The 25,918-nt window shown below is 41.1% G+C and overlaps 1 protein-coding gene across 5 annotated transcripts in view; it reads right to left on the bottom strand.

Moving 5' to 3' along the window:
- DNAH12 (dynein axonemal heavy chain 12) overlaps positions 1-25,918 on the bottom strand; it is a 260,536-nt gene that overhangs the window by 134,888 nt on the left and 99,730 nt on the right. For all 5 annotated transcript variants that reach the window (XM_074403604.1, XM_074403603.1, XM_074403607.1 and 2 more), the window contains exons 18-28: positions 25,516-25,701; positions 24,046-24,246; positions 22,105-22,299; positions 20,608-20,729; positions 20,230-20,512; positions 17,309-17,428; positions 15,853-16,009; positions 15,326-15,498; positions 1,367-1,519; positions 860-1,099; positions 39-284 (exon numbers count right to left, since the gene is read on the bottom strand). In XM_074403604.1, coding sequence (XP_074259705.1) covers positions 39-284; positions 860-1,099; positions 1,367-1,519; positions 15,326-15,498; positions 15,853-16,009; positions 17,309-17,428; positions 20,230-20,512; positions 20,608-20,729; positions 22,105-22,299; positions 24,046-24,246; positions 25,516-25,701 — 2,076 coding nt within the window. The remainder of the gene's footprint in view (positions 1-38; positions 285-859; positions 1,100-1,366; positions 1,520-15,325; positions 15,499-15,852; positions 16,010-17,308; positions 17,429-20,229; positions 20,513-20,607; positions 20,730-22,104; positions 22,300-24,045; positions 24,247-25,515; positions 25,702-25,918) is intronic.

Genomic DNA, 25,918 nt, shown 5'->3' with positions numbered 1-25,918 from the left:
CTACTGAAACTTTCACAATGTGTGTATTTAATACTTACAAGTATATCTTCATTTTCATTTGGATATTTTAGTTTTAGATTGCCAGCAGCCACTAAAACTGCTTTTACTGCTCGCATTCCATAGTCATAATGAAACTGCGATGAGAGCTGCTCGGAGCAAAGCCTATAGGTCATCACTATTTTCACAGACAGAGGTTTTGCATTCAAAAATCCGTAGGAGTAGAGGGAGATTTCTGCTATAAGGGCATAGTTTGGAACCATCATAGCCACTGTTCTAAAAAGAACCTGCAGTATAAAATAAATGAAATATATTACTTACATACATGAAGCTGTTTTTAAGCTGAGCATAAGCATTCAAAGATGTGGTGTTGATTTTCAAGTTTATTCCCCAAATGCAGCACCTTTTTCTAAACTCAACTTTTTTCAGTAGTAGTTTTAACATTTGTATGCACTTAGTATTTTTTTTTTTTTGGATGTCTAAAAAAGTTTTGGGAGTAAAATTATAATTATATGAAAAAAAATATCATTTTGAAAAGGATTGTGCTGGGTTTTTTTATTCACAAACTTAAACTCTTAAAAAACTATTGTCCAGGCACGGTGGCTCATGCCTGTAATCCCAGCACTTTGAGAGGCCGAGGTGAGTGAATCATGAGTGAAACCCCGTCTCCAATAAAAATACAAAAAATTAGCTGGGCGTGGTGGGTGGGTGCCTGTAGTCCCAGCTACTCGGGGGGTTAAGGCAGGAGAATCACTGGAACCTGGGAGGTGGAGGTTGCAGTGAGCTGAGATTGCGCCATTGCACTCTAGCCTGGGTGACAGAGTGAGACTCCACCTCAAAAAATATACAACTTAAAAATTACCTTAAGATTGTCCGGCAATTCAGAGCGTCCTGCGTAGCCAGGATTCATGGTAATAGCTACAAAACAATTTGGATTGAGCTTAAGTTCTGTCCCTTCAAAAACAAACACTTCCAACTTCTGTTGAATGGCTCTCTGAATGCAAAGGATCTGTTGAGCTACCACTGACAACACTTCCAACTCAATTCGATTGAATTCATCAAAGCAAGCCCAAGCTCCAGAAGAAGCCAACCCTTTAAAAAACTAAGGACAAGGAAAAAATGAAAGTGATTTTTTTTTATTAGGAAAGAGTATCATCTCTTAAAACAAATATCTAACATTTTAAGTCAGAATTGAAAGCTAAATTTAATAAAAGTTCCAAGAATAAAAACAATGTATTTACTCCTAAAATGAGAGTTCAAGTAATATTCAAACCACATTCATAAGTCTAAACATGAGTTTCCATTTATCTAGTTAGACCTAGGTGTAAGTTTGTAACATTTAGTATTATTGATTCAATAATTTAACTACCTTTCCCATTGCTAGATAATCTAGCCCATCAGAACAGTTGAACACCACACACTGCACAGCAAGAGCTTTAGCCAAATCCTTGGTGGTTTCAGTTTTTCCTGTGCCTGCTGGCCCCTCTGGAGCACCTCCAAGGTTTAAATAGAAAGCACCTATCTGAAATGAAAAACATGTGTGAAAGAAATCCATGGTTAAATGTAAAAACAAAACAGACCCTTGTTTACCAAATGGATTTAATCTTTTCTGTAGCTTCAGAGAAGCCATTAAATAATTATCTTGTTCAGTTAATCTTTAGCACAAATTTTTCTAGCTGTACAAAGAAAAAGCAGTTTAAAATGTTCAAAACAGTGAAAATGTATCAAAAATTCCTTGTCTTCTGACACTTTCATAGGTATCCCATTTACCTTTAAAAACAAAGAAAATCTAGCCTTGTGGGAGTAAAATTAGTTCAGGAAGGTTTTTATTAGAAGTAGTTGTGGAGACGGTTGTGGAGGACAATAATGACACATTCTGGATGGCTTGCTGCAAAGGGGGTTAAAAAAAAACACACACTGAAAAGTGAGAGCTATAAATGGCACCCATCATTGGGAAGAGAAACAGATGATCTATTATATAATGTTGTCTATGATTCACCTAGCTGTTGCCTTTTACTTTTGGTATGTTCTCCATTTTCTACATTCCCATAAAACTGTTCTATGCTTCTTTAAGGTCTGCACCACAGAGTATGCCATGGTAACCTCTGTGACCTGCACGTACACTCCAGGTGAGTTTCTGGAATTAGAAAGTTTGAAGTAACTGGAAGACCATGAAAAGGGGAAGAACGATCAATTGCTGCAGCACCTAATTAACTGGACACATTCTTCTATTGTTCCTCATTCTGCCTCAACTGATAAGGCAATTAAACTTTGTAACTGACCTTGGTCAACCTTGTGACTCCAGACCCTATGATCCCTTCCCAGCTTGCAAAAACCATCCTGAACTGTAACTTCTGTAACTTTCCACTGCCAATCCCAAACCTATAAAACTAACTTCTATCCCACCACCCTCTGCTGACTCTTTTCAGATTCAGCCACCTGCACCTGGGTGATTAAACAGCCATGTTGCTCACACAAAGCCTGTTTAGGGGGTCTCTTCATTCAGAGTGTACATTTAACATCTGGTGTTGAAACCCGGGTCAGGGGTACTCCTCTGGGGAAACCAGACTCCTGTTGCCACTCCCCCATCTAGGAAGAGACCCACTGAGACCTCAACACATCAGATCAGGCCAGTAGTCCGCATGTAGCATGCCGAACAGCTCTCTCACCACCCTCAGATTGGGTAAGCAGTCTACCCCTCTTTCTCCCTTTTCTTTTAGAGAAAAGGAGACAAGTCTCTCCCTTTCTCTCTCTTTTCCTTTAGAGATACTTTATCTCTAAAGGAAAAGAGAAAAAGATAAGTCTCTCCTTTCTCTCTTTTCCTTTAAATCCTTCTCCTTCTAGGTAGAGAAAAGGAGACAAGTCTCTCCCTCTCTCTCTTTTCCTTTAAATCTTTCTCCCTCTAGTAGAGACAAAGAAGATACTCTTTATCCATCTAGTGACAGAGGAGACAAGTCTCTCCCTTTCACTCGAAAACTCCAGCGTTGGTCACAGACGGGAAGACAGTCTTCCCTTGGTGTCTGGACAATCATGGGGACACGTGCCTCAATCACTCACCCACATTACAGCCCAGGATTCAGTCAGGGATGCCTACTGAAGACCCTGGTAGCTGCTCATTCCTTCTCGTCTCTACTCTACTCCTTTCCTTAAACTTATCTCCTTCACTATGGGCAATACTCAGCTCTCCATTCCTCAATCCTCACCTCTAGCCTGCATCCTAAAACACCTAAAGCCTCTTCAACTGTTGCCCAATCTGAAACCCAAACGTCTCATTTTCTTTTGCAATACTGCCTGGCCCAATACATATTAGACAATGGTTCCAAATGGCCAGAAAAGGGCACGTTTGATTTCTTGATCCTGTGTGACCTAGACAACTTTTGTTACCAAATGGACAAATGCTCTGAAGTGCCATACGTCCAGGCATTTTTCATGCTCAGATCCCTTCCAACTCTGTTCCCAATGTAACTCATCCCAAATCTTCCTTCTCTTCCCACCGCTCCTTCAACCCTTTCCCCTGACACTGAATCTTCCTCCTTATCCATTGATCCCCCTGCTCTCTCTCCTCCCTGTCTGCCTCAGCCAGGCCCTGACCCTCTCCCTGCTCCTCCTATTCCTGATGCTTCCCCACAATCTAACCCCTCTCCAGTCAGCACTCTGCCTCCCTACATCCCTCCTGTTACCAGTCCACCTCATACTAGATCTGGTTTGCAATTCAACCCTGGGAATAGCCCTTCCCTGCCTGCCCAACAGTTTCCCCTTCAAGAGGTGGCTGGAGCTAAAGGCATAGTCAGAGCCCACGTTCCCATCTCCCTGTCTGACTTCTTTCAGATTAGCCAACAATTAAGCTCCTTTTCCTTAGACCCTAGAAAATACATACAGGAATTCCAATACTTGACCCGGTCTTATGGTTTAACCTGGAATGACTTAAATATCATCCTCACCTCCACTCTCACCCTAGAAGAGCAAGAAAGAGTTTACACCCTGGCTCAGTCTCACACTGATGATCGCCAGCACCTATAGCCTGCTCTCCAGGAAGGTTCCAGGGCAGTTCCCCAGGAAGAGCCTGACTGGGAGTACCAGGCAGGTTCCTCTGGTATAGGAAGGTGAGATTATATGATGTCATGCTTAGTAGAAGGGCTAAAAAAATTAGCATGTAAAGCTGTCAGCTATAACAAACTTAAACCACCCAAGGCAAAGATGAAAACCCTGCTATGTTCATGGCCCACTTAGCAGCCACCCTTAAACAATTTACTGCTTTAGACCCAGAAGGCTGTCTTATTCTTAATATGCATTTCATTACCCAATCTTCCCGATATTAGGAAAAAACTTCAAAAAGTAGAATCTGGCTCTCAAACACCACAACAGGAACTAATCAACCTCACCTTTAAGGTGTTTAATAACCAAGGAGAAGCTGCCAAGTGGCAACATATTTCAGAATTAAAAATGCTTGCCTTCGCTGTAAGACAGACCACAGCCACTCCTTCAGTTGGCAGAAGTTTCAGACAACCAAACCCACAGTGTTCAGGCTTCTCTTCAGGACCTCCTCCCACAAAGCCTTGCTTCAAATGCAGAGAACCCGGCCACTGGGCCAAGGAATGCCAGCAGCCCTGGATTCCTCCTAAGTTGTGTCCCATCTGTGCGGGACGCCCCTGGAAGTCGGACTGCCAGACTCAAACTGCTGTCCTTAAGGCTCTAGGAGCCCAACCCCATTATCCCTTAGGCTAACTCTTTCCCTGATCTCCTCAGCTTAGTGGCAGAAGACTGAGGCTGCCTGATCAACTTGGAAGTCCCCTGCACCATCACGCCAAGATTCGAGTAACTCTTACAGTGGAGGGTATGTCTGTCCCCTTCTTGACTGATAGGGGGCTACCCACTCCACACTGCCTTCTTTTAAAGGGCCCCTTCCCCTTGCCCCTTAACTGTTGTGGGTATTGACAGCCAAGCCTCTAAACCTCTTAAAACTCCCCAACTCTGGTGCCAAATTGGAAAGCATTCTTTTATACACTCCTTCTTAGTTATTCCTACCTGTCCAGTTCCCCTACTAGACCGAAACATTTTAACTAAATAATCTGCCTCTCTGACTATTCCTGGACTACAGCCACATCTCACAGCTGTCCTTTTGCCTGATTCAAAGCCTCCCTCACAACCTCCTCTCACATCTCCCTACCTCAACCCACGTGTATGGGACACCTCTACTCCTTCCTTAGCAACAGATCATTCGCCCCTTCCCATCATTAAAACCTAATCACACTTACCCTGCTCAATGCCAGTACCCCATCCCACAACAGGCTTTAAAGAGACTAAAGCCTGTTAGCACCCATCTATTACAAGATGGCATTTTAAAGCCTACAAATTCTCCTTACAACTCCCTATCCTACCTGTCCAGAAACCAGACAAATCCTACAGGCTAGTCCAAGACCTTCACCTCAATCAGATTGTACTTCCCATCCATCCTGTTGTACCAAATCCTTATACCCTCCTATCCTTGATACCCTCTTCTACAACTCAATACTCTGTTCTTGATCTCAAACATGCCTTTTTCACCATCCCTTTACAACCCTCCTCTCAGCCTCTTTTCACCTTCACCTGGACTGACCCTGACACCCACCAGTCTCAGCAACTTACCTGGACCGTTCTGCCCAAGGCTTCAGAAATAGCCCTCACTACTTTATCCAAGCCCTTTCTCCGGATCTACTTTCCTTCTGTCCATCTGCTTCTCACCTTATTCAATACGTGGACAACCTTCTTCTTTGCAGTCCCTCTTACAAATTTTCCCAGCAAGATACTCTCCTGCTTCTTCAGCAACTATACTCAAAGGGGTATCCAGTATCCCCTTCCAAAGCCCAAATTTCTTCCCCATCCATCACCTATCTTGGCATAATCCTTCAGCAGAACACACACACTTTCCTTCCTGACCTTGTCTGGTTGACCTTCCAGACCACAACTCCTATTAAACAGCAGCTTCTCTCCTTCCTAGGCGTGGTAGGATACTTCCGCTTCTGGATACCAGGCTTTGCCTTACTGGCAAAACCACTCCAAGCTTTCTAAGCTTTCAAAAGGAGACTTAGCTAACCCCATAGACCCTACATTCTTCCCTCATTCTTTTCATTCTCTGAAGAAAAAAAAAAGCCCTAGAAACAGCTCCTACACTGGTGCTTCCCAGCTCCTCCCAAGCCTTCTCTTTACACATAGCAGAAGTGAAAGGCTTCGCAGTTGGAGTTCTTACACAAGAACCAGGCCAACGACCCATAGCCTTTCTGTCTGAACAACTTGATCTTACAGTTCTAGGCTGGCCAACGTGTCTGCATCCCGTGGCAGCCACCGCTGTTTTACTCCTGGAATCCCCTATGCTCCGCTTACCCTCTACAGTTCTCATAGCTTTCAAAATCTGATTTCCTCCTCACACTTGGCACACATACTTTCTGCCCACCCCCCAACTCTACTCATTATTCATTGAAACCCCCACAATTACCATTGCCTCTGGTCCAGATTTCAACCTGGCCTCACTTAATACCTGACACAAACCCTGAACCCCATGACTGTGTCTCCCTAAACCATATGGCATCCTCCCCATTTCCTCATCTTCCTCTCTTTTTTTTTTTTTTGAGACGGAGTTTCAAAACTTGTTACCCAGGCTGGAGTGCAATGGCACGATCTTGGCTCACCGCAACCTCCGCCTCCTGGGTTCAGGCAATTCTCCTGCCTCAGCCTCCTGAGTAGCTGGGATGACAGGCACGTGCCACCATGCCCAGCTAATGTTTTGTATTTTTAGTAGAGATGAGGTTTCACCATGTTGACCAGGATCATCTCGATCTCTTGACCTCATGATCCACCCGCCTCGGCCTCCCAAAACGCTGGGATTACAGGCTTGAGCCACCGCGCCCGGCTCCTCATCTTCCTCTCTTTCCTATTCCGGACTCAGACCACACTAAGGTTTATTCATGGCAGCTCCTCAAAGCCCAACTGGTCATCACCAGCAAAAGCAGGTTATGCAATAGTGTCTGTCACATCTGTTACTGAAGCTGCTATGCTTCCCCCTTCTACCACATCTCAACAAGCTGAGCTTATTGCTTTAATCCATGCCCTCACACTTGCAGAAGGATTGCATGTCAGTATCTATGCCGATTCTAAACATGCCTTCCACATCCTTGTTTTATGGGCAGAAAAAGGATTTCTCACTACACAAGGGTCCTCCATTATTAACAATGTCCCCCCTGATAAAAAAAAAAAAAAAAAAAAAAAAACCTTTCTTAAAGCTGCTTTACTTCTAGCCAAGGCTGGAGTCATTCACTGCCAGGGACACCAAAAACCAGAAAATCCCATTACTCAAGGAAATGCTTATGCTGATGAAACAGCTAAAGAGCAGGTAACACTCCAATACCTGCCCTTCATGGTCAGTATTTCTCCTTCTCATCTGTCACTCCTACCTACCCTCCCATCAAAACCTTAACGTATCAATCACTTCCTACTCAAGGCAAGTGGTTCTTAGATCATGGAAAATTCCTCCTCCCTGCCTCGAAAGCTCGTATTCTCTGGTCCTTTCACGACCACTTTCATGTATGGTACAAGCCACTAGCTTATCTTTTAGAACCCCCCATTTCCTTTCCATCGTGGAAGTCCATCCTCAAGGCAATCACTTCTCAATGTTCCACCTGCCAATCTACTACTCCGTAAGGTCCCCTCCTTTTCCTACACATGAGGCTCGAGGGTTCACCCCTGCCCAGGACTAGCAGACTACTCATATGCCCTGTGTCAGAAAGTTCAAATACTTCCTGGTCTGGGTTGACACTTTCACAGGATGGGTGGAAGCCTTTTCTTCCCTTCTGTCAGACATAATTCCCTGCTTTGATCTCCCTACTTACATACCTCCCTACTTCCATACAGTCAGACAGTGGACTGGCCTTTATTAGCCAGATCATCCAAGCATCTCACAGGCCCTGGGCATCCAGTGGAATCTCCACATCCCATACCATCCTCAGTCCTCAGGAAAAGCCAAAAGAACTAATGGCCTTATAAAAACACATCTCACCAAACTCAGCCACTAACTTAAGAAAGACTGGACAGTTCTCCTACCCCTTATTCATCTCAGAATTCTGGCCACTCCTCCAGAACCCACATGGTACAGCCCCTTTGAACTCCTAAATGGCCACACCTTCCTGCTTGGGCCCAACCTTATTCCAGACATCAGCCCTCTCTGTGACTACCTTCCAATCCTCCAGCAGGCCAGACATGAAATTTGCCAGGCTGCTAAACTTCTCTTACCTACTCCAGATATCCAGCCATGTGAAGATACCCTAGCCGGACAGTCAGTTCTGATAAAGAGCCTGGCCCCCTGGTCTCTACAACCTCGGTGGACAGGACCCTTTCTGGTAATCTACAGCACCCCAATCACTGTCCACCTGCAAGACCCTCCCCAGTGGGTTCACCACTCCAGGGTGAAGCTGTGCCCATCAGATAGCCAGCCTGACTCCTCCACCTCCTCTTGGAAGTCGCAGGTACTCTCCCCAACCTCTCTAAAGCTAACTCGAATTTCCGAGGAAACTTAAATGCCCTGTTTTTGTTTACACTGCCAGTTTACTTTTTTTCTTCCAGCAATTATGGCCGATATTTCGTGGTTTTATCCCCAGGCTGCCACCCTCAACTCTCTTAGAGTGGTTAGATGATCTTCAGCGGCAAGGAACTCTCCAGTTCTTCCACCGCGATGAAGTCCTTTTCTTTTACACTCACTCTCTTTTTTTTTTTTTTTTTTTTTTTTTTTTTTTTTGAGACGGAGTTTCGCTCTTGTTACCCAGGCTGGAGTGCAATGGCACGATCTTGGCTCACCGCAACCTCCGCCTCCTGGGTTCAGGCAATTCTCCTGCCTCAGCCTCCTGAGTAGCTGGGATTACAGGCAATGCCACCATGCCCAGCTAATTTTTTGTATTTATAGTAGAGACGGGGTTTCACCATGTTGACCAAGATGGTCTCGATCTCTTGACCTTGTGATCCACCCACCTCGGCCTCCCAAAGTGCTGGGACTACAGGCGTGAGCCAGCGCGCCCGGCCCTACACTCACTCTTAATCTCGCTCCCTTTCTCCTGCTACCCACTATCTCTCCCTGATTACCTCCAACATACCATAAACCTAACCCACTCTATCCTAGCAAACTCGAACCCTTCCTTAGATTGCTGGCTATGCTCTTCCCTCTCCCCATCCCACTACACAGTTGTTCCCACCCTACTGACCAACTGGACAAACTCTCCCATTTCTCTCTATCTCCAGACTTCCTTCAACACCCCCACCTGTACCCCCAGAACTCCTCTACCTCCTAGACAGTCGACAGACACACCCCAGGTATCTCATCCCAATAGGCTGCTGCTCTTCTACTCACCTAAGTAATCTTTCCCCCTATGTCAACTCAACACCCCCCCCCCGACCTCAGACTGCTAACTACAAAAACAACTATTCCTATTGCTTCTCCCTTAGGTATTTCCTGACAATTACCCACTGGAATCCCCCTAGGAAATCTCCCGCCCTCTTTGTGTTCCTTCACACTTCACTTCAAGAGCCCTGCTACCCACGTTAACCAAAAAATAGGAGCATACGAACTGCACATTACAGAAAAGCCCTCCCTTATTACTAGCAGCCTTAAAAAATGTCAATAGCAGGTTCTGCCTAGGTAGGCATTTACCCCGCCTCTGACTCTACCATTGGCTGCGCTCCCCTTGCTCCTCAGACTCTCCTCCAGACCCCTTTTCTGGTCTCTCACACCCAATTTGTTAATGAAAGTGAGTGGTTACTTATAGATACCACACACCTCCTCATACACCATGAAAACAAAAGCTCTCCCTCCACACAGTAACCCTACCAAACCCCACTACAACCTTTAACCACCACAGCCCTTGCTGGTTCCCTTGGCATTTGGGTCCAAAGCCCCAGCCCCCTCACAACACTTTCTGACCGTTTCAGTTTATACTTCCAGTTCTGTCTAAGCCAAGGACCTTTTTCCCCTTCTGTGGTTCTTCTTACATCTGCCTTCCTACCAACTGGATCAGGCACTTGTACCCTAGTTTTTCTTACTCTCAAAATTCAGTTTGCCTCCCTGTTGCCCTTGTGGTCCTGACATGACACAAGCAGGTCATTCCATGGATCCCCTTACTTGTAGGGTTAGGAATTACTACTGCACTGGGCACAGGTGTAGCAGACCTTACCACTTCAATCATCACCTTCCGTAGCCTCTCTTAATGGTTTCTCTGCTAGCATTGCAGAATTAACTCAATCACTATTCCTTCTTCAAACTCGAGTGAATTCCCTAGCTGAAGTCGTCCTCCAAAACCACAGAGGTCTTGATTTACCGGCTGCTGAAAAAGGAGGTCTTTGCCTGTTCCTAAATGAAGAATGTTATTTTTATGTAAACCAGTCTGACCTTGCATATGATGCCATCAATAAATTAGAACACGGAGCCCAAAGCTTGCTAATCACGCAAATGGTTATTCTGGATCGGGCTGGACTGGCTGGACACTCTCTAACTGGGTGTCATGGCTTCTTCCAATCCTCACTCCTCTGGTACCTATCTTTCTCCTTATTTGGACCCTGTGTTTCCCAATTAATCTCTCAATTCCTACAAAATCATATACAGGTGATAACAAATCAGTCAATACAACAGATGTTCCTTCTAACAATCCCACAATATCACCCTTTGCCCCCGAGATCTCCCAGCAGCCTAATTTCTTTCCCATTTTTAGGTTTCTGCGCCACCCCCAATCCCACTTGAACAAGCCCTGAGAAACATCGCCCCATCACCCTTCTGTGCCGGCCTTCCTAATATTCCATTGCCCTCCACTCTACATTTCTTTTTCCTTTATATTACTGATATAAAAGACAGGAATGTAAGGTCTTTTAGGCTGACTGACTGCACCACGGACTATGCCATGGTGACCTCTGTGACCTGCACGTACACTCCAGGCGAGTTCCTGGAACTAGAAAGTCTGAAGTAACTGGAAGACCACGAAAAAGGGAAGAATGATCAACCCCTGTGGGGCCTAATTAACTTGAGACATTCTTCTATTTCTTCTTATTCCCACCTCAGCTGAAAAGGCAATTGGACTTTGCAACTGACCTTGGTCAACCTTGTGACTCCAGACTCAAGACCCCCTCCCAGCTTGCAAAAACCGCTCTGAACTGTAACTTCTGTAACTTTCCACTGCCTACCCCAAACCTGTAAAACCAACTCCTATCCCATCACCCTCTGGTGACTCTTTTTGAACTCAGCCCACCTGCACCCGAGTGAATAAACAGCCATACTGCTCACATAAAGCCTGGGTTTAGGGGGTCTCTTCATTCAGAGTGCATGTTTAACACTTCTCTTACCAGTAGTATCACTTTCTACCTTGTATTATACTTAATTACATACATTCAGTCAGCTCTCTCTAACTATGGAGTCCATTTCATGGGAGTTTCAAATTTAACTTCTTTTAGAAAAAGTTGGGCTAAGTGATAAAGGCTGTGCGTTTAAGGGGAGAAGGGGGAACAAGAGAACCCTGTACTTTGCTCTTAATTTTGTTATGAACCTAAAATTGCTCAAAAAAAGGTCTATTTAAAAAAATAAACCACAAAATATTTTTACTTTATTTTAAAAACGCAAGAGAGACAGCTGGTATAAAAAAATGCAGTATCAGTGATATTTCGCTCATTTTATTTTTTGAGACAGGGGCTCGCTCTGTTGCCCAGGCTGGAGGACAGTGGTGTTATCTCAACTAGCTGCACCTTTGCCTCCTGGGCTCAAGCAATCCTCCCACTTCAGCCTCCCGAGTAGCTAGGACTACAGGTGTATGCCACCACAATCAGTTAATTTTTTTTAAATTATTTTTAGTAGAGACGAGGTATCACTATATTGCCCAAGCTGGTCTCGAACTCCTGAGCTCATGCAATCCTCCAAACTCAGTCTCCCAAAGTGCTGGGATTAGAGGTGTGAGCCACCACACCTGACCAACCTATTTTAAATTTATAATGGATGCTCTATAGTTAATGTCCATTAACTTGATTGCTGAAAACCTCAGGCTCTTCCTTCTCCCCTTCTTTTCAATGTTAAGAAAATGTTCACAAACATGTTCCCTTCATTAGGAATATACTAGGAGACTGTTTTCTCAGTGTCTAGTTATTCAAGTGTTTAATATGATCCCTGCAGGGAGCAGTCGCCTACACCTGTAATCCCAGCATTTTGGGAGGCCTAATCAGGTGGATCACTTGAGACCAGGAGATCAAGACCAACCTGGCCAACATGGTTAAACCCCGTCTCTACTAAAAGTACAAAAATCAGCCAGGTATGGTGGCATATGCCTGTAGTCCCAGCTACTGGTGCTCGACTTACGACCACGATTGGGTCCGACAGACCAGTCGTAACACGAGTTGGTCGTAAGTTGAGTTTGCTGTACCGAGTCTGGGATAACAGCTGAAAATGGTGCACGCGGAGATGGTAGTGCTGCTGGAAGCTGGTCCTCACTGTCGTACGCCCAGCTGGGCAACGTTTGCGCTGCCAGACGCGCAGCAGTCATGGCTAGCGATTGTGGTCATAAAGTCGACTGGTCGTAAGTTGTACAGGTATTGATCGACTTACCACCCGTACGTACTTGGGAGGCTGATGCAGGAGAATTGCTTGAACCTGGGAGGCGGAGGTTGCAGTGAGCCAAGATCACACCACCGCACTCCAGCCTGGGTAACGGAGTGAGACTATCTCAATTTAAAAAAGAAAAAAGTGTTGAATGTGATTGATTTTTACAAGTCAAAGTTGTTAGCCCCTATCTTACAAGCATATCACAGCTTCTGACTTCACTGAGGTAACAGATGTGACATCCTATCTTGAGATTCATCTGCTCAACAAATATTTAGGGATAACTGTGTTTTTGTTCAGCACTAAAGTACAAGACAGACATAGTCCCTGCCCACAGGCAGCTACCGAGAAAAATAAAGGATTTCGTGAAATATTTTCTCTTAGACCCATTGTTGCCCCACCCAAAGCCCCTTTAGCCAGCCATTGGATTCAACCTCCATTTTCTAAGTTGCAAACAGTTCACAGCTGCTCTTTTCTCCTTATCAGCAAGAAAATGCCTGAAAGCTTGCTCATGTCCCTGCCCCAGAGATGACCCTTAGTCAACGACGACAATAAATGGGTACAAAAGCCAGACCCCACTGCTTTGAAATGGAATAACTCATGCCATTCATGCTTCAAAACGCCCTGTGAGATCAGGCTACAACCGTAGGTCTGTTGAAACCACATCTTTGCTTCGCTTTTTCCCGTCCCATCCTTCCCTACAGGTTTTTACTAAGAACATTTCCTAATAAATCATTTGCACAAGAATCGCCCTTCATTTCTGCTTTAAACTTATTCAATGACATGTTAATTTCACTTACTCAGCACAGGTAGAGCTATACTTCTTGATGCTCCTTCTCAATTCCCATAGGTAGGGTTGCCGGACTTAGCAAATGCCCAGCTAAATTTAAATTTCAGATAAACAGCCAGGCACACTGGCTCACATCTGCAATTCCAGCACTTAAGAAGGCTGAGGCAGGCAGATGGCTTGAGCCTAGGTGTCTGAGACCAGCCTGGGCAAGCAACATGCCTACTTAAAAAAAACACAAAAATTAGCTGGGTGCGGTGGCATCTGTAGTTCCAGCTACTTGGGACCGGGAGGCAGAGGTTGCAGTGAGCCATGATGGTGTCACTGCATTCCAGCCTGGGCAACACAGTAAGACTCTGTCTCAGAAAAAAAAATAAAAATTTTGTTACAGTGGGTGGCTAGTCAGGTACCAGGAGGGCCAGAGAGCACTCCCCACCCCACACACACAAGGAATGTTGGGCAACCATCAGGTGATGGTCAGGGGTTTTTAACTGTTGCGCTAAAGTAATAATTGGTCACAGCTGGTGTCAGGGATATGCCGGCTCCTAACAGATAGAAAACACCTGAAACTGATGATAAGCAGCTTCCCCATAAGATCTCAGGAGTTGGGTGAGTGGGGAGAAGTAATGTCAGACCCAGGAAGTATGCCAAGGTATAAAACCCCAAGTCGAAAGGTCAAGCCGCGTACTTGATCTCTCAAGTCACCCACTTGGGCCTCCTCATCTTTACTTCTTTTCTTTCCTGCTCTAATGCTTCTTAATGAACTTTCACTCCTGCTCTAAAACCTGCTCAATCTTTCCTGCCTCGTGCCCCTCAGTAGAATTCTTTCTTCTGAGGAGGTAAGAATTGAGGTTACAGCCAGGTGGGATGGCTCACACCTGTAATCCCAGCACTTTGGGAGGCCGAGGCGGAAGCACCTGAGGTCTGGAGTTTGCAACCAGCCTGATCAACATGAAGAAACCCCACCTCTACTAAAAATGCAAAATTAGCTGGGTATGGTGGCGCATGCCTGTAATCCCAGCTACTCGGGAGGCTGAGGCAGGAAAATTGCTTGAACCTGGGAGGCAGAGGTTCCAGTGAGCCAAGATCATAGCATTACACTCCACCCTGGGCAACAAGAGCAAAACTCCGTCTCAAAACACACACACACGTACACAAAAAACAAACCAAAAAAAAAAACAAAAAAAAAGAATTGAGGTTACTGCAGACTCATACCGATACAGAAATGTTCCACTGGTAACATATATTTTGGTGCCATGTGACCTGGGTAATTTCCACTGCTAACATTCAGATAGACAATGAATAATTTATTAGTGTAAGTATGTCCCATGCAATATTTGGGATGTATTTACTTATACTAAAAAATTATTTGTTGTTTGCCTGAAATTCAAATTTACCTGGGAACCCTGTATTTTATCCAGCAACCACATTCCCAGGGTTTTTATAGTTACAGCTCTGTCTCCCACAGCTCCCAATCAAGCACAGATCTCAGCGCCATCCCCCTACATTTCATCTCTCCATCCTATTCAACAGCACTAATTTCGTGTCCTAAGGCCCAAATTTACTTTTCTCATCTTCCTGTTATCTCTCCCAAGATTCCACTGCAAAAATTGATACCATCTTCCAAAGCTTCAGTTTTGTCATTATATTGTCAATACTGTCCTTTTTCTAATCATGAAACTCCCAATATTTCTAATTATGGGAGTTTCTAATTTTGAAACTCCCAATGGGAGTGACTCACAACTTTCAAACAATTAAATTTAAATACTCTTGTATGCTACAAAAGCACCCAGAAGTAAATATTCATTATTATAATTTTGCATAAAGAGAATTTGGGATTAGAAAGAGATAATTGTATTCAACTATTACAGGTAAGACAATAAGTGAGAAAAGATAATGCTACAGCATAAAGTTATTGTTAATGCATGAATTAAGATAATTTAAATGCATACCAATGTTCTGTAACACCTGTCAGTTAAAGGAGTAATGACAAGTCGAGGTGAGTTACCAAGATATTCATAAGCATATTTTACATTGCAATTAATGATACGAACTCGGACGTTCTCATTTTCCCAGTAATACCGGAGCTGAGCAAGCCACTGGAAATCTGTATCATGTGAGACACCTAGAAAGAATAAAGTAAGATGCATGATCCTTAAATGGAAATAATTTGAAACATAAGTATTTTATCTTTTATAACAGCAAATATTAAAATAATTCATGTTTGCCAACTTATAAAAAAGATTGTGTTAAACAAATTCTGTTGAGAGAAAAATACATATAGTACAAGTCTTTGTTTCCAGATACTATCAACATTTTATCTTTAAAAATAAAGAAAAATACATATAGTACAAGTCTTTGTTTCCAGATACTATCAACATTTTATCTTTAAAAATAAACAAAAATACATATAGTACAAGTCTTTGTTTCCAGATACTATCAACATTTTATCTTTAAAAATAAAGAAAAAGTCACATACCCATTTCAATCATGTCCATAACCACATCTCTAGCATGGACATCAATAGTAACCAAAGCCCCCAGAGTGGTCCTGGTCTGCTTAGACAGTTTTCCTCTTACCAGCTCTACAATATCATTCAGTTGGTTCTGAAGTTCCTTATAGTACTTCTTTAATCCCTACAAAATAAAAAAAGCAATCTAATTGATGTCATATCATACTTAAAACATGTATTTTATATATGTAGTCTTTTATAAAACAATTCTGACTTCATAATCTATGGATTCAAGCAATTCTCCTGCCTCAGCCTCCTGAGTAGGACTACAGGCATGCACCAGTAGATCTGGCTAATTTTTTGTATTTGTAACAGAGACAGGCTTTCACCATGTTGGCCAGGCTGGTCTCCAACTCCTGACCTCAAGTGATTGATCCACCGGCCTCCACCTCCCAAAGTGTTAGGATTACAGGCGTGAGCCATGGTGCCTGGCCCAAGGTGGGAGGATTGTTTGAGGGCAGGATTTCAAGGCCAGCCTGACAAAGCAGAGAGACCCTTGTCTCTATAAAAATTAGCCAGATGTGGTGGTGTGTGGGTGTCGTCCTAGCCATTCAGAGGCTGAGGTAAGAAGATAGCTTGAGCCCAGGAGTTTGAGGTTATACTGAGCTATGATTATGCCACTGCACTCTAGCCTGGGTAAGAGAGCAAGACTCTGTCTCTCTTTTTTTCTTTTTCTTTTTCTTTTTTGAGACAGAGGTTTGCTCTTGTTGCCCAGGGTGGAGTGCAATAGCACCAGCTCAGCTCACTGCAATCTCCGCCTCCCAAGTTCAAGTGATTCTCCTGCCTCAGCCTCCTGAGTAGCCGGGATTACAGGAATGCACCACCACACCCAGCTAATTTTTTGTATTTTTAGTAGAGACAGAGTTTCACCATATTGGCCAGGCTGGTCTCAAACTTCAGACCTCAGTTGATCCTCCCGCCTCGGCCTCCCAAACTGCTGGGATTACAAACATGAGCCACCATACCCAGCTGACCCTGTCTCTTAAAAAAAAAAAAAAAAAAAAGAAAGAAACATACACACACACACACACACACACACACACACACACACACACACAGAGAGAGAGAGAGAGAGAGAGAGATGAATTTTGTGAGCGACTTTGTCTAAGCCCAGTAAAATATTAAGAACAAGTTCTCAATGAATAGTATAATTTCAAGATTACATATAGAAACTGACAGACATATTGTCTTTGCAAACAATAGATAAGCTAACTAAGAAACATGGAACGGGGCCAGGCACAGTGACTCATGCCTCTAATCCTAATACTTTAGGAGGCTGAGGTGGGAAGATTTATTGAGGCCAGAAGTTTGAGACCAGTCTGGGCAGCACAGCAAGATTTCATTTCTAAAAATAATAAAATTAAATTTAAACAAAAAGCCGAAATGAAGAATACTGCCTAAAAGCAAACAATGCTTGCTTTACCTCTCTCCCATCACTTATAACTTCCTGTGTCTCAGATGTCCAGAACATTTGAGAAACACAAAGTACAACTTGGCCAGGCCACTCTCGAACCCAGTCTCTTCTTGCAGATTCTGGATAAGCCTGAATAATTAAAATAAATTTCTAACTTTAAAAGATTGAATGAGGAAAAAATAGCTAAATGTCTAGCAATAGAGAAGTGCAATATTTGGTACATACATAGGCTAGAATATCATACAGTCATAAAAAATGTTAAATGGCTATTTAAAAGATTCCTCCCAAATTTCATAAATTATTATTGTATTTTTGAAATACTTATTTATAAAAGAATGAAAAGGTAAATACCAACATGTTAATAATGGACAGATGTAACTGTTGATTCTTCTGGAAGTTGATTTCTATGTGATTTTTATGTTCCTTTGCTATGAGGAGTTGTCAAGTTCTCCATATAGAATACCTATTACTTCTATCATAATAAAGTATAAAAATTTTAGTAAACTTAAAAAAACTAGTCAAGGCCAAGTGCAGTGGCTCACACCTGTAATCCCAGCACTTTAGGAGGCTGAGGCAGGCAGATCACCTGAGGTCAGGAGTTTGAGACCAGCCTGGCCAACGTAGTAAAACCTCTGTCTCTACTAAAAATACAAATAAAATTAGCTGAGCATGATGCAGGCACCTGTAATCCCAGCTACTGGAGAGGCTGAGGCAGGAGAATCGCTTGAACCCAGGAGGCAGAGGTTGCAGCGAGTGGAGATCCTGCCTCTGCACTCCAGCCTGGGCCACAGAGTGAGACTCTGCCTCAAAAAAAAACCAAAACAAAAAACTAGTCAAATAGATTCTGTATATTGATGCCAAGATTTGATTGAAAAGGAGTTTAAACTACAATATAGTTTAAAACTGCACTAATAGCACCCTTGTATTATTTATCCATAGCTTTTCTAAAAACCTATATGATCAGAGTATATAATTTAATAATCATATATTTGTTCAATTATGTATAATTGAACAATCTGTAGTTTTGAATTCAAGGTATATTTTCTCTTTTTTTTCCTAACACTTTGATATTCAAAATGCATTTAAGTGGATTTATGGAGGGAGAGGTTTAATCTTTTTTAGAATAGCTTGTTTAAACAGTAAATGATTTTAGCAGATCCAAACTATAAATCGAAAACTACAGAATGAATTTTGAAGCTGATGCTAATGTAAACTATATTTTCAATACAATAACATCATCTTATATCTAAGAATGTTAAAATAGGATATAAGTATTATTACAATATGCTTATTAGCAATATTTATAAATAAATGCAAATGATAAGCCAACCTTAGCTTTAAAGAAGGATGAGTGGTGACTAAGAGCCATTGCTAGGTACGTAGAAGGTTAATTTCTATACTGATTAAGGAAATACTTTCATGGACAATAGTGATTCTTTCCTATGTGTTTTAGTTTGTTTTGAATCATAAATAGCAAAAGGGGAGAAAAAGTCAAGATTTATCTGTAGTAACACTGAAGCTGAACAGAATAGCCACCACAAGAAGATGAGCTTCATAGGGCTCTTGGTGAAAGAAAAAGAACACTGACGTACAGTGAGTTGCTGAATATAAAGCATGTTAAAACTATTCTACTATGTAACTGCTCCTTTGCGGTCTTAAAGGCAGAAATATACATGCTTATCATTCAAGATTGGGTTAATTGAATTAGCATAAGTGAGATACACGTAGTGCCAAGTGTTATCTTTCAAATTTATTACATACTTTTTAATGTTTGTTCATCTCATTTCAGTTTCTAAGTAGTTGTTTCAGTGTAAAAAGCAGTAAGTGAACTAGGTCTTGTATTTATCACTCACGTCTGAAGAGAACTGTCCTACAGTTTCCCATGTGCTAATGTGCAGGACTGTTTGCCTATGAAACATATTTACTAGGCTAGCTCATAGCATTTCTATTTTAATACATCTAAAATCGAACTCTTGATCTTCCCCTAAGCCTCACAAACCTGCTTCTTGTCCAGTAATTGCCCAGAACAAATGCCACCCATACGATAAAATTAGAAGCCTAAAAGTGATTTTTGAGACCTCCTCCTCCTTACCCTTGTACTCTACAATCAATTCATCATCAGGACCTGTTGAAATTAACTACAAAATATATTTCTGATATGCTACTTTGCTCCATATCTTCTGCCATTTGCATAGTACCAGACTACATCTTTTTCCCCTTATTTTTGGTTTTGATTTTTGTTTTTTGAATTTGAATCTCTGACAAACCAGCCCACATCATCTTTCATCTAAACTAATCTGAGTCTCCTAATTTGCCTTCCTGTTTTCACACCTCCACTAATCTTTTATTTATACCACAACCATAATGGTATAAAAATATAAATCAGACTATGTCTCTCCCATGATTAAAATATTTAGGTGGTGTTCCATTGCATTTAAAATAAAATAAAATAAAACTGCCTTCCTTTCCAACCTCATGTGACTTCACTCTCCACTTTGCTTACCCTACTCCAGACACATTTGTCTTCTTTCAGGATCTCACAACTCCCCAGTTCTTTCTGATCCCAGGTCTTTACGTAGGATACCTAGATGCTCTCTCACTTGCTCTTTACCTGGCTAATTCCTACCTAACCTTTGCGTCTCAGTTTCAACATCACCTCCTCTAATAGCCTATCACTGGAACTTCCCCCATTCTAAATTACATACCTCTTATTATTCTCTCATAATATCTTTTCTCTTTTACAACCATCACATACTATTATCAATTCATAGTAATACTGTTATGTTAATATAATGTTAGAAACAAACAGGTAAAGAAAATAAATGATTTAAAATAGTAACGACTTTAAATGTTAATTTACTGGTTTTCAAAACCTCTTAAACAAAGCATTTGCAGAAAATAGAGTATACATCAAATCCTAGGAAACATACCAGCCTGGCTGCAGCGATCACATCGTGAATACTCCGGAGCATTAGATCTTCCACCTGAACGAGCCACTTTTCCACAGCACCCCGAGCTGCAGACGTGGAAATGAGTGCTATCAACTCCACTCGCTCGCCCTCAGAACTATACATGGCTTTAATGTCCAAATTGGGAAGGAACTCCAATTTAGCAATGCCCTCGAAGCATTTTTTTAAATGCGGCTGAACTCTAAGTGGATCTTTGGTCTCTGATAAAATCTCTAACATTTCATCATTAGATAAGAAGAAAAAACTAGGGAAAAACATACAAATACAAAAGCTTTAGTTATAATTCATTACACATATGGAAATGCTTTTAATTACAGCGCAATTGATCATCTATCATACCGAGGGAAGAAAAGACGTTTCTTTTCAAGATATGCATTAAGACCTTTCATAATTTTCTCCAAAAGTTCATTGCAGTTCTGCAGTTTTTCCAACAAACCTGTCAAAGAAGTGGCAGCAAGAACCTAAACGAGACAATTCATTCAAGTCAGCACTTACGTGCTAGATACAAGGCTTACATATCAATCTATACTATATGTTAAACATGTTTTAATGTTAAAAGGTTTATGAAAAAATGTCGGGTTTATAAAATTTGCAATGAAATCTTTTTTAAATGTAAAAACTAAAATTCAATGAATTATAAATACTTATCCAAAGACACTAGTTAAAATGACAAGTGATGATTGTCATCCATATTGTCATTTCTCCTACATTATTTTGAATATTGTGTGAAAAGTCTGTTCGGCTGGTGCTTGATTTAATTTTTACTTTTACTACTGTCAACCATAAATTCAGCAATGTATAGCAAGGAGTTGGCCAACTACATCCTGCAGGCCAAACCCAGCCTGCTGTCAGTTTTTGTATGGGTTATAAGCTGAAAACTATTTTTACACTTTTAGAGGTTAAAAAAATCAAAAGAAGGGTATTTTGTGACATACGAAAATGTCCGTGTCCATAAAGTTTTACTGTCGCACAGACACATTCATTTACATATTATCTCTGACTCCTTTCTCACTGCAATGACAACAGAATTGAGTAGCTGCAAAAAAGACCTGTCTTGCAAAGTCTAAAATATGTATATATTTGTAAGACAAAGTCTAAATATTTTACTAGACCGCCCTTAGCAGAAAAAAATTGCTGACCTTTGATCTATAAGAAATCATGTTTCACAAAGATTCTGAAGTCCACAGGTAAAGCAAAATCCTTAAAACATAAATTTCAGTGCACTACTGACTCTCAGTGAGTCCAGCACAGCTACTTTTCATTCAGCATGGGAATAAATTGTTATTTCATAAATTGAACACCAGATGAAAAAGTAGATGCATATCTATGGAATATGTGCACTGTGTGTATGAAAAATATAGAGTATGCCTTTCAGCATTTACTAGGAGAGATATTGGAATTTAGACCAAGTGAGAGAACAGCAGATTTTTCCCCATCACTCTCTGAGTATACAGAGTCACTAGCAGAATGTCAGGTGAGTCACCTGCACTATTCATTCTCTCTCCCTCTCTCTTGTTCTCTCTCCATTTAATTTGATTTATTTATTTATTTTGTTGAGGAGGAGAGCAGTGAGTGTGTATAGCAGAAGTCATGTGAATCAGATGTAAATCTGAAGCAGCTCCACTAGGTATACTAATGAGTTACAAGCAGTATATCTCATGAATTGAAAAGTAAACTTATTTTAATACTTTTATGCTTTCTTATATTTGTCTGAACTTTCCAGTTTGTATACAATGAACAGGTTAATTTTTGTAATCAGAAAAAAAAGTCAGATGTTTTCTTTAATATCCAAAAACAAAGGTTCACCTATTGTGAGAGAGAAAACAAACATTTCACCTTTGGATCCTTTGCACAAAACTTCATGATATCCCTCCAATATCTGTCTACTGTCTGAAATTGACGCCCTTCTTCTGGCATCTGTTGCATGATATCCTCAGAACAAAAGATAGGCTCTAAGTAAAGCCATTGAGCTTGTACTTTTAACCACTCATCAATTGTTTCTTGTATTCGAATCAAACGGTCCTCCCAGGCCTTAATGAAGAGCATACTGCATTAAATTCTAGTTATTAAAGAAAAGCTATAAATTATAGCAAGGAAAATGCATTTCAAATTTACTATTATTTTTAAATAAATGCAAAACATCTTACAGCTTAAGCTTACTTATGTATGTCTCACAAAGGCTTAGAAAAATTCTAAGAGGTCTGAGGTTTTCTTAAATCATTGGAACTCACAATTGGAAATGACTGTAAAGTTATTTTGACCAGTTTCCTGATCTCTAGGTGAGCCATTTGGAGTCCCAAAAGCACCCAACACATATCCTGCTCTACAGCAGTGGTTATCAACCACCGGCAATTTTGCCTCCCACCCCAGGGAACATTTGACAATGTCTGTTAACATTTTTGGTTGTCACAACTGATGGGGGAAGATGTTACTAGTGTCTAGTGGGTAGAGGCCAGAGACGCAGCTAAACAATCTATAATGTACAAGACAGCCCCCATCACAAAGAAGCATAGAAACCAAAAAATCAACAGTGACAGGTTGAGAAATCCTGCTCTACCTCAAGAGACTTTGGAGAAAAATGAGCTGACATGAAAAATAAAATGAAATAAGCCTCCTTATTCTCATAGATCCCCTAGAAATGACAAGATATTTCATTAGCTGAAGACCATTAACATAATATCTTTCTTTGGTTCTTAAATATGTACCTAAATCTATGTGTCAAGAGATTAAGTCTCATATCTTTGATTTTTAAAAAAATCTATAAGATAGCTTTTAAATTTGTTTTCTAAATTCCTCCTGTTAGACAAGTAAATTTCTACAAAAAAAGTAATATTTATCAGGAAAGGCTAGGCTAGACTGCTTCTTAGGATAATGTCCAGCCTTATGTCCTCTTGGAAGAACATGACTCTGTTTTCTCCAAATAATGACAGCCAAAATCTTCTATAAAACACTACTTATGCTCATATTAAAACCAAACTGCCTTGGTTTGAACCCCAGCTCTGTCATTTGTTAGGTTGGTGAACTCAGGAAAATGACCTGTCCTCCTATGCCTTGGTTTCCTTGTCTATGAATACAGATAATAACAGTGCCTACTTTGAAGGTCAGCTGCAGGGATCAAGTGGATTAATAAGTGTAAAGTTCCTAGAGCAGCATCTGGAATATAGTTTGAAATCAACTGATATCAGGGTAAAAAAATCCAATCGTCTTTCCCCAATTTATATAGTCCCCAGTTAGAATTTTTACAATACCTATAGAGCTATTAGTTATCATAATTTGTTTGCATTCTATATTTACCCACATCAACCAAAAAGTATGAAGTAATCTTGGAGCCTCAAATACCACTTATTTTTCTCAAGTGAACAATAATGCATTAATTACTCTAAAAGATCCTCATGCTAGCTGTTTACAACTATAATTAAAGCTTGGTGTATAGAACTTTACTACAAGTTGCAGCAATGCAGCATGAAACAGGGTCTAGGTTTTCTAAATTTAGAGTAAATAATACCACCTGTTTTCCTCCTGAGTCTATCACTGCCATTGGAGAAGATGTTAATAAGACATTTTTCTTTTAAAAATCATTTATATGTATATATTTCTATATTAAATTTTGAATATCATTTTGTATTTTATGAGCTAAAATATCAAGGTTATAGGTCTACGATTTGAATAAACACTTAAAAATCCATCCAATAAACTACTTATTACCATGACCGTGTATATGTAATAAGACTGCAATCTATACATATGATCAAGAGCTGATTGTCATATTTAACATACCTTGATCTCATTTTCAAATGGTTTGATGAAAGGTGAGCCTCTCATTGTCTGAGTTTTTATAATTTGATCATCAAGGAGGGCCTGAATTTCATCCACTGAAGAAAGAATACAGACTCCAGTGTCACGATAAAGACTTATATGAAAAGCAATATCGTCCCAAGTTCCCATCATTGTATGCATGGCTTTCTCTAATGAAAATTCCTAAAAGGTAGGAATGAAAAAACAATGGGATGGTGACAAAAGATTCTTATTTACTATATTGACTTTCCCTAGTGAATTCAGTAAGCATTTGATGTATGACGTTATCACTTCCTTAAGACAATGTCACTTCAGTATAACTTTTTAAGTTAGAAAAGTTTTTTTCAACATTTTCAAAATGACTAAGAAAAAGAATTACGTAATTTTTAAAGATTCACTTGCTATGAAAACTGCTGTCATTACTAAAAATGGACAAGAGAGGCCGGGCACGGTGGCTGATGCCTACAATCTCAGCACTTTGGAAGGCCGAGGTGGGCGGATCACAAGGTCAGGAAATACAAAAAAATTAGCTAGGCCTGGTAACACACGCCCGTAATCCCAGCTACTCAGGAGGCTGAGTCAGGAGAACTGCTTGAACCCAAGAGGCAGAGATGGCAGTGAGCCGAGATCGTGCCACTGTACTGCAGTCTGAGCAACAGTGTGAGACTCCGTCTAAAAAAAAAAAATGGACAAGAGAATAAAATGCCTGTAGGACTTTCTTCGAAGTGGCCTTTCTACAGCCAGCCCATAGTCTGAAGATGTTTTCTGTGTACTTCAAGAACCCATTCTTTAGGGCCATACTTACCCTGCTAGAACACACACATATCACATGCCACACATACACCAGTATTCTTAATGAAAAAATTATGTACCAACACTAGCACATCATCCAACTACATCAGAATGTGGCAGAATTAAGAGGATGTCAAAGGAGTCGTTTCTCATTTGGATTCAGGACAAGTAAGTACACACTTTGTGTGGGGGTGGGAAGAGTGTTTTTGTTTTGTTTTGTTTTGTTTTGTTTTGTTTTGAGATGGAATTTTGCTCTTGTCACCCAGGCTGGAGTGCAGTGGTGTGATCTCAGTTCACTACAACCTCTGCCTCCCAGGTTCAAGCGATTCTCCTGCCTTAGCCTCCTGGTTAGCTGGGATTACAGGTACCCACTGCCATGCCCAGCTAATTTTTGTATTTTTAGTAGAGACGGAGTTTCACCATATTGGCCAGGCTGGTCTCAAACTCCTGACCTCAGGTGATCCCCGTGTCTCAGCCTTTCACAGTGCTGGGATTACAGGTGTGAGCCACCACTCCCAGCCAGATAGTGGTCTTCTACCACTCTCCCCCACCACCTCCCACTGCTATCCAGTACTATACATATTCAACCACAACAAAAACTATGATTACTTGATTAACAAACTCATCACGTAAAGTATTTCGGTTGATCTTTACGTTTACCTTGCTTGCACCTGCACTTATCACTTCAAATTGTTCCAAGTATGGGGTAAGGTTTAATTTTAAAACTTTTCTCAGTGTAGTACCAGAGTCTGGAGTCAAATCATAGCCTACAATATCTGACATCTGTTTCCAATGACGAGGTCTCATTCCTGGATTGCACAGAATGGAGACAGTAGGAATATATTCCTAATGGCAAAAATATAAAAAATAATGAGTCACTCATTTGACTTCCACACACATAGATTCCGTAGATGAAGCCTTGATAGTATAAGGATTACATTTCTTCAAATTACTTAATACATTTCTATCAGTACAATCAAAGCCTCAATTAGATTTGGAAGGAGAGAGATGCTAACAAAATGAATCCAAGCTTCACCTGCAAAAATAAGCATGTAAAAATAGC

Source organism: Saimiri boliviensis, chromosome 8 (genome assembly GCF_048565385.1).
Source record: "Saimiri boliviensis isolate mSaiBol1 chromosome 8, mSaiBol1.pri, whole genome shotgun sequence".
Taxonomy (NCBI): domain Eukaryota; kingdom Metazoa; phylum Chordata; class Mammalia; order Primates; family Cebidae; genus Saimiri; species Saimiri boliviensis.
This window is presented reverse-complemented; position numbering and strand designations above follow the sequence as displayed.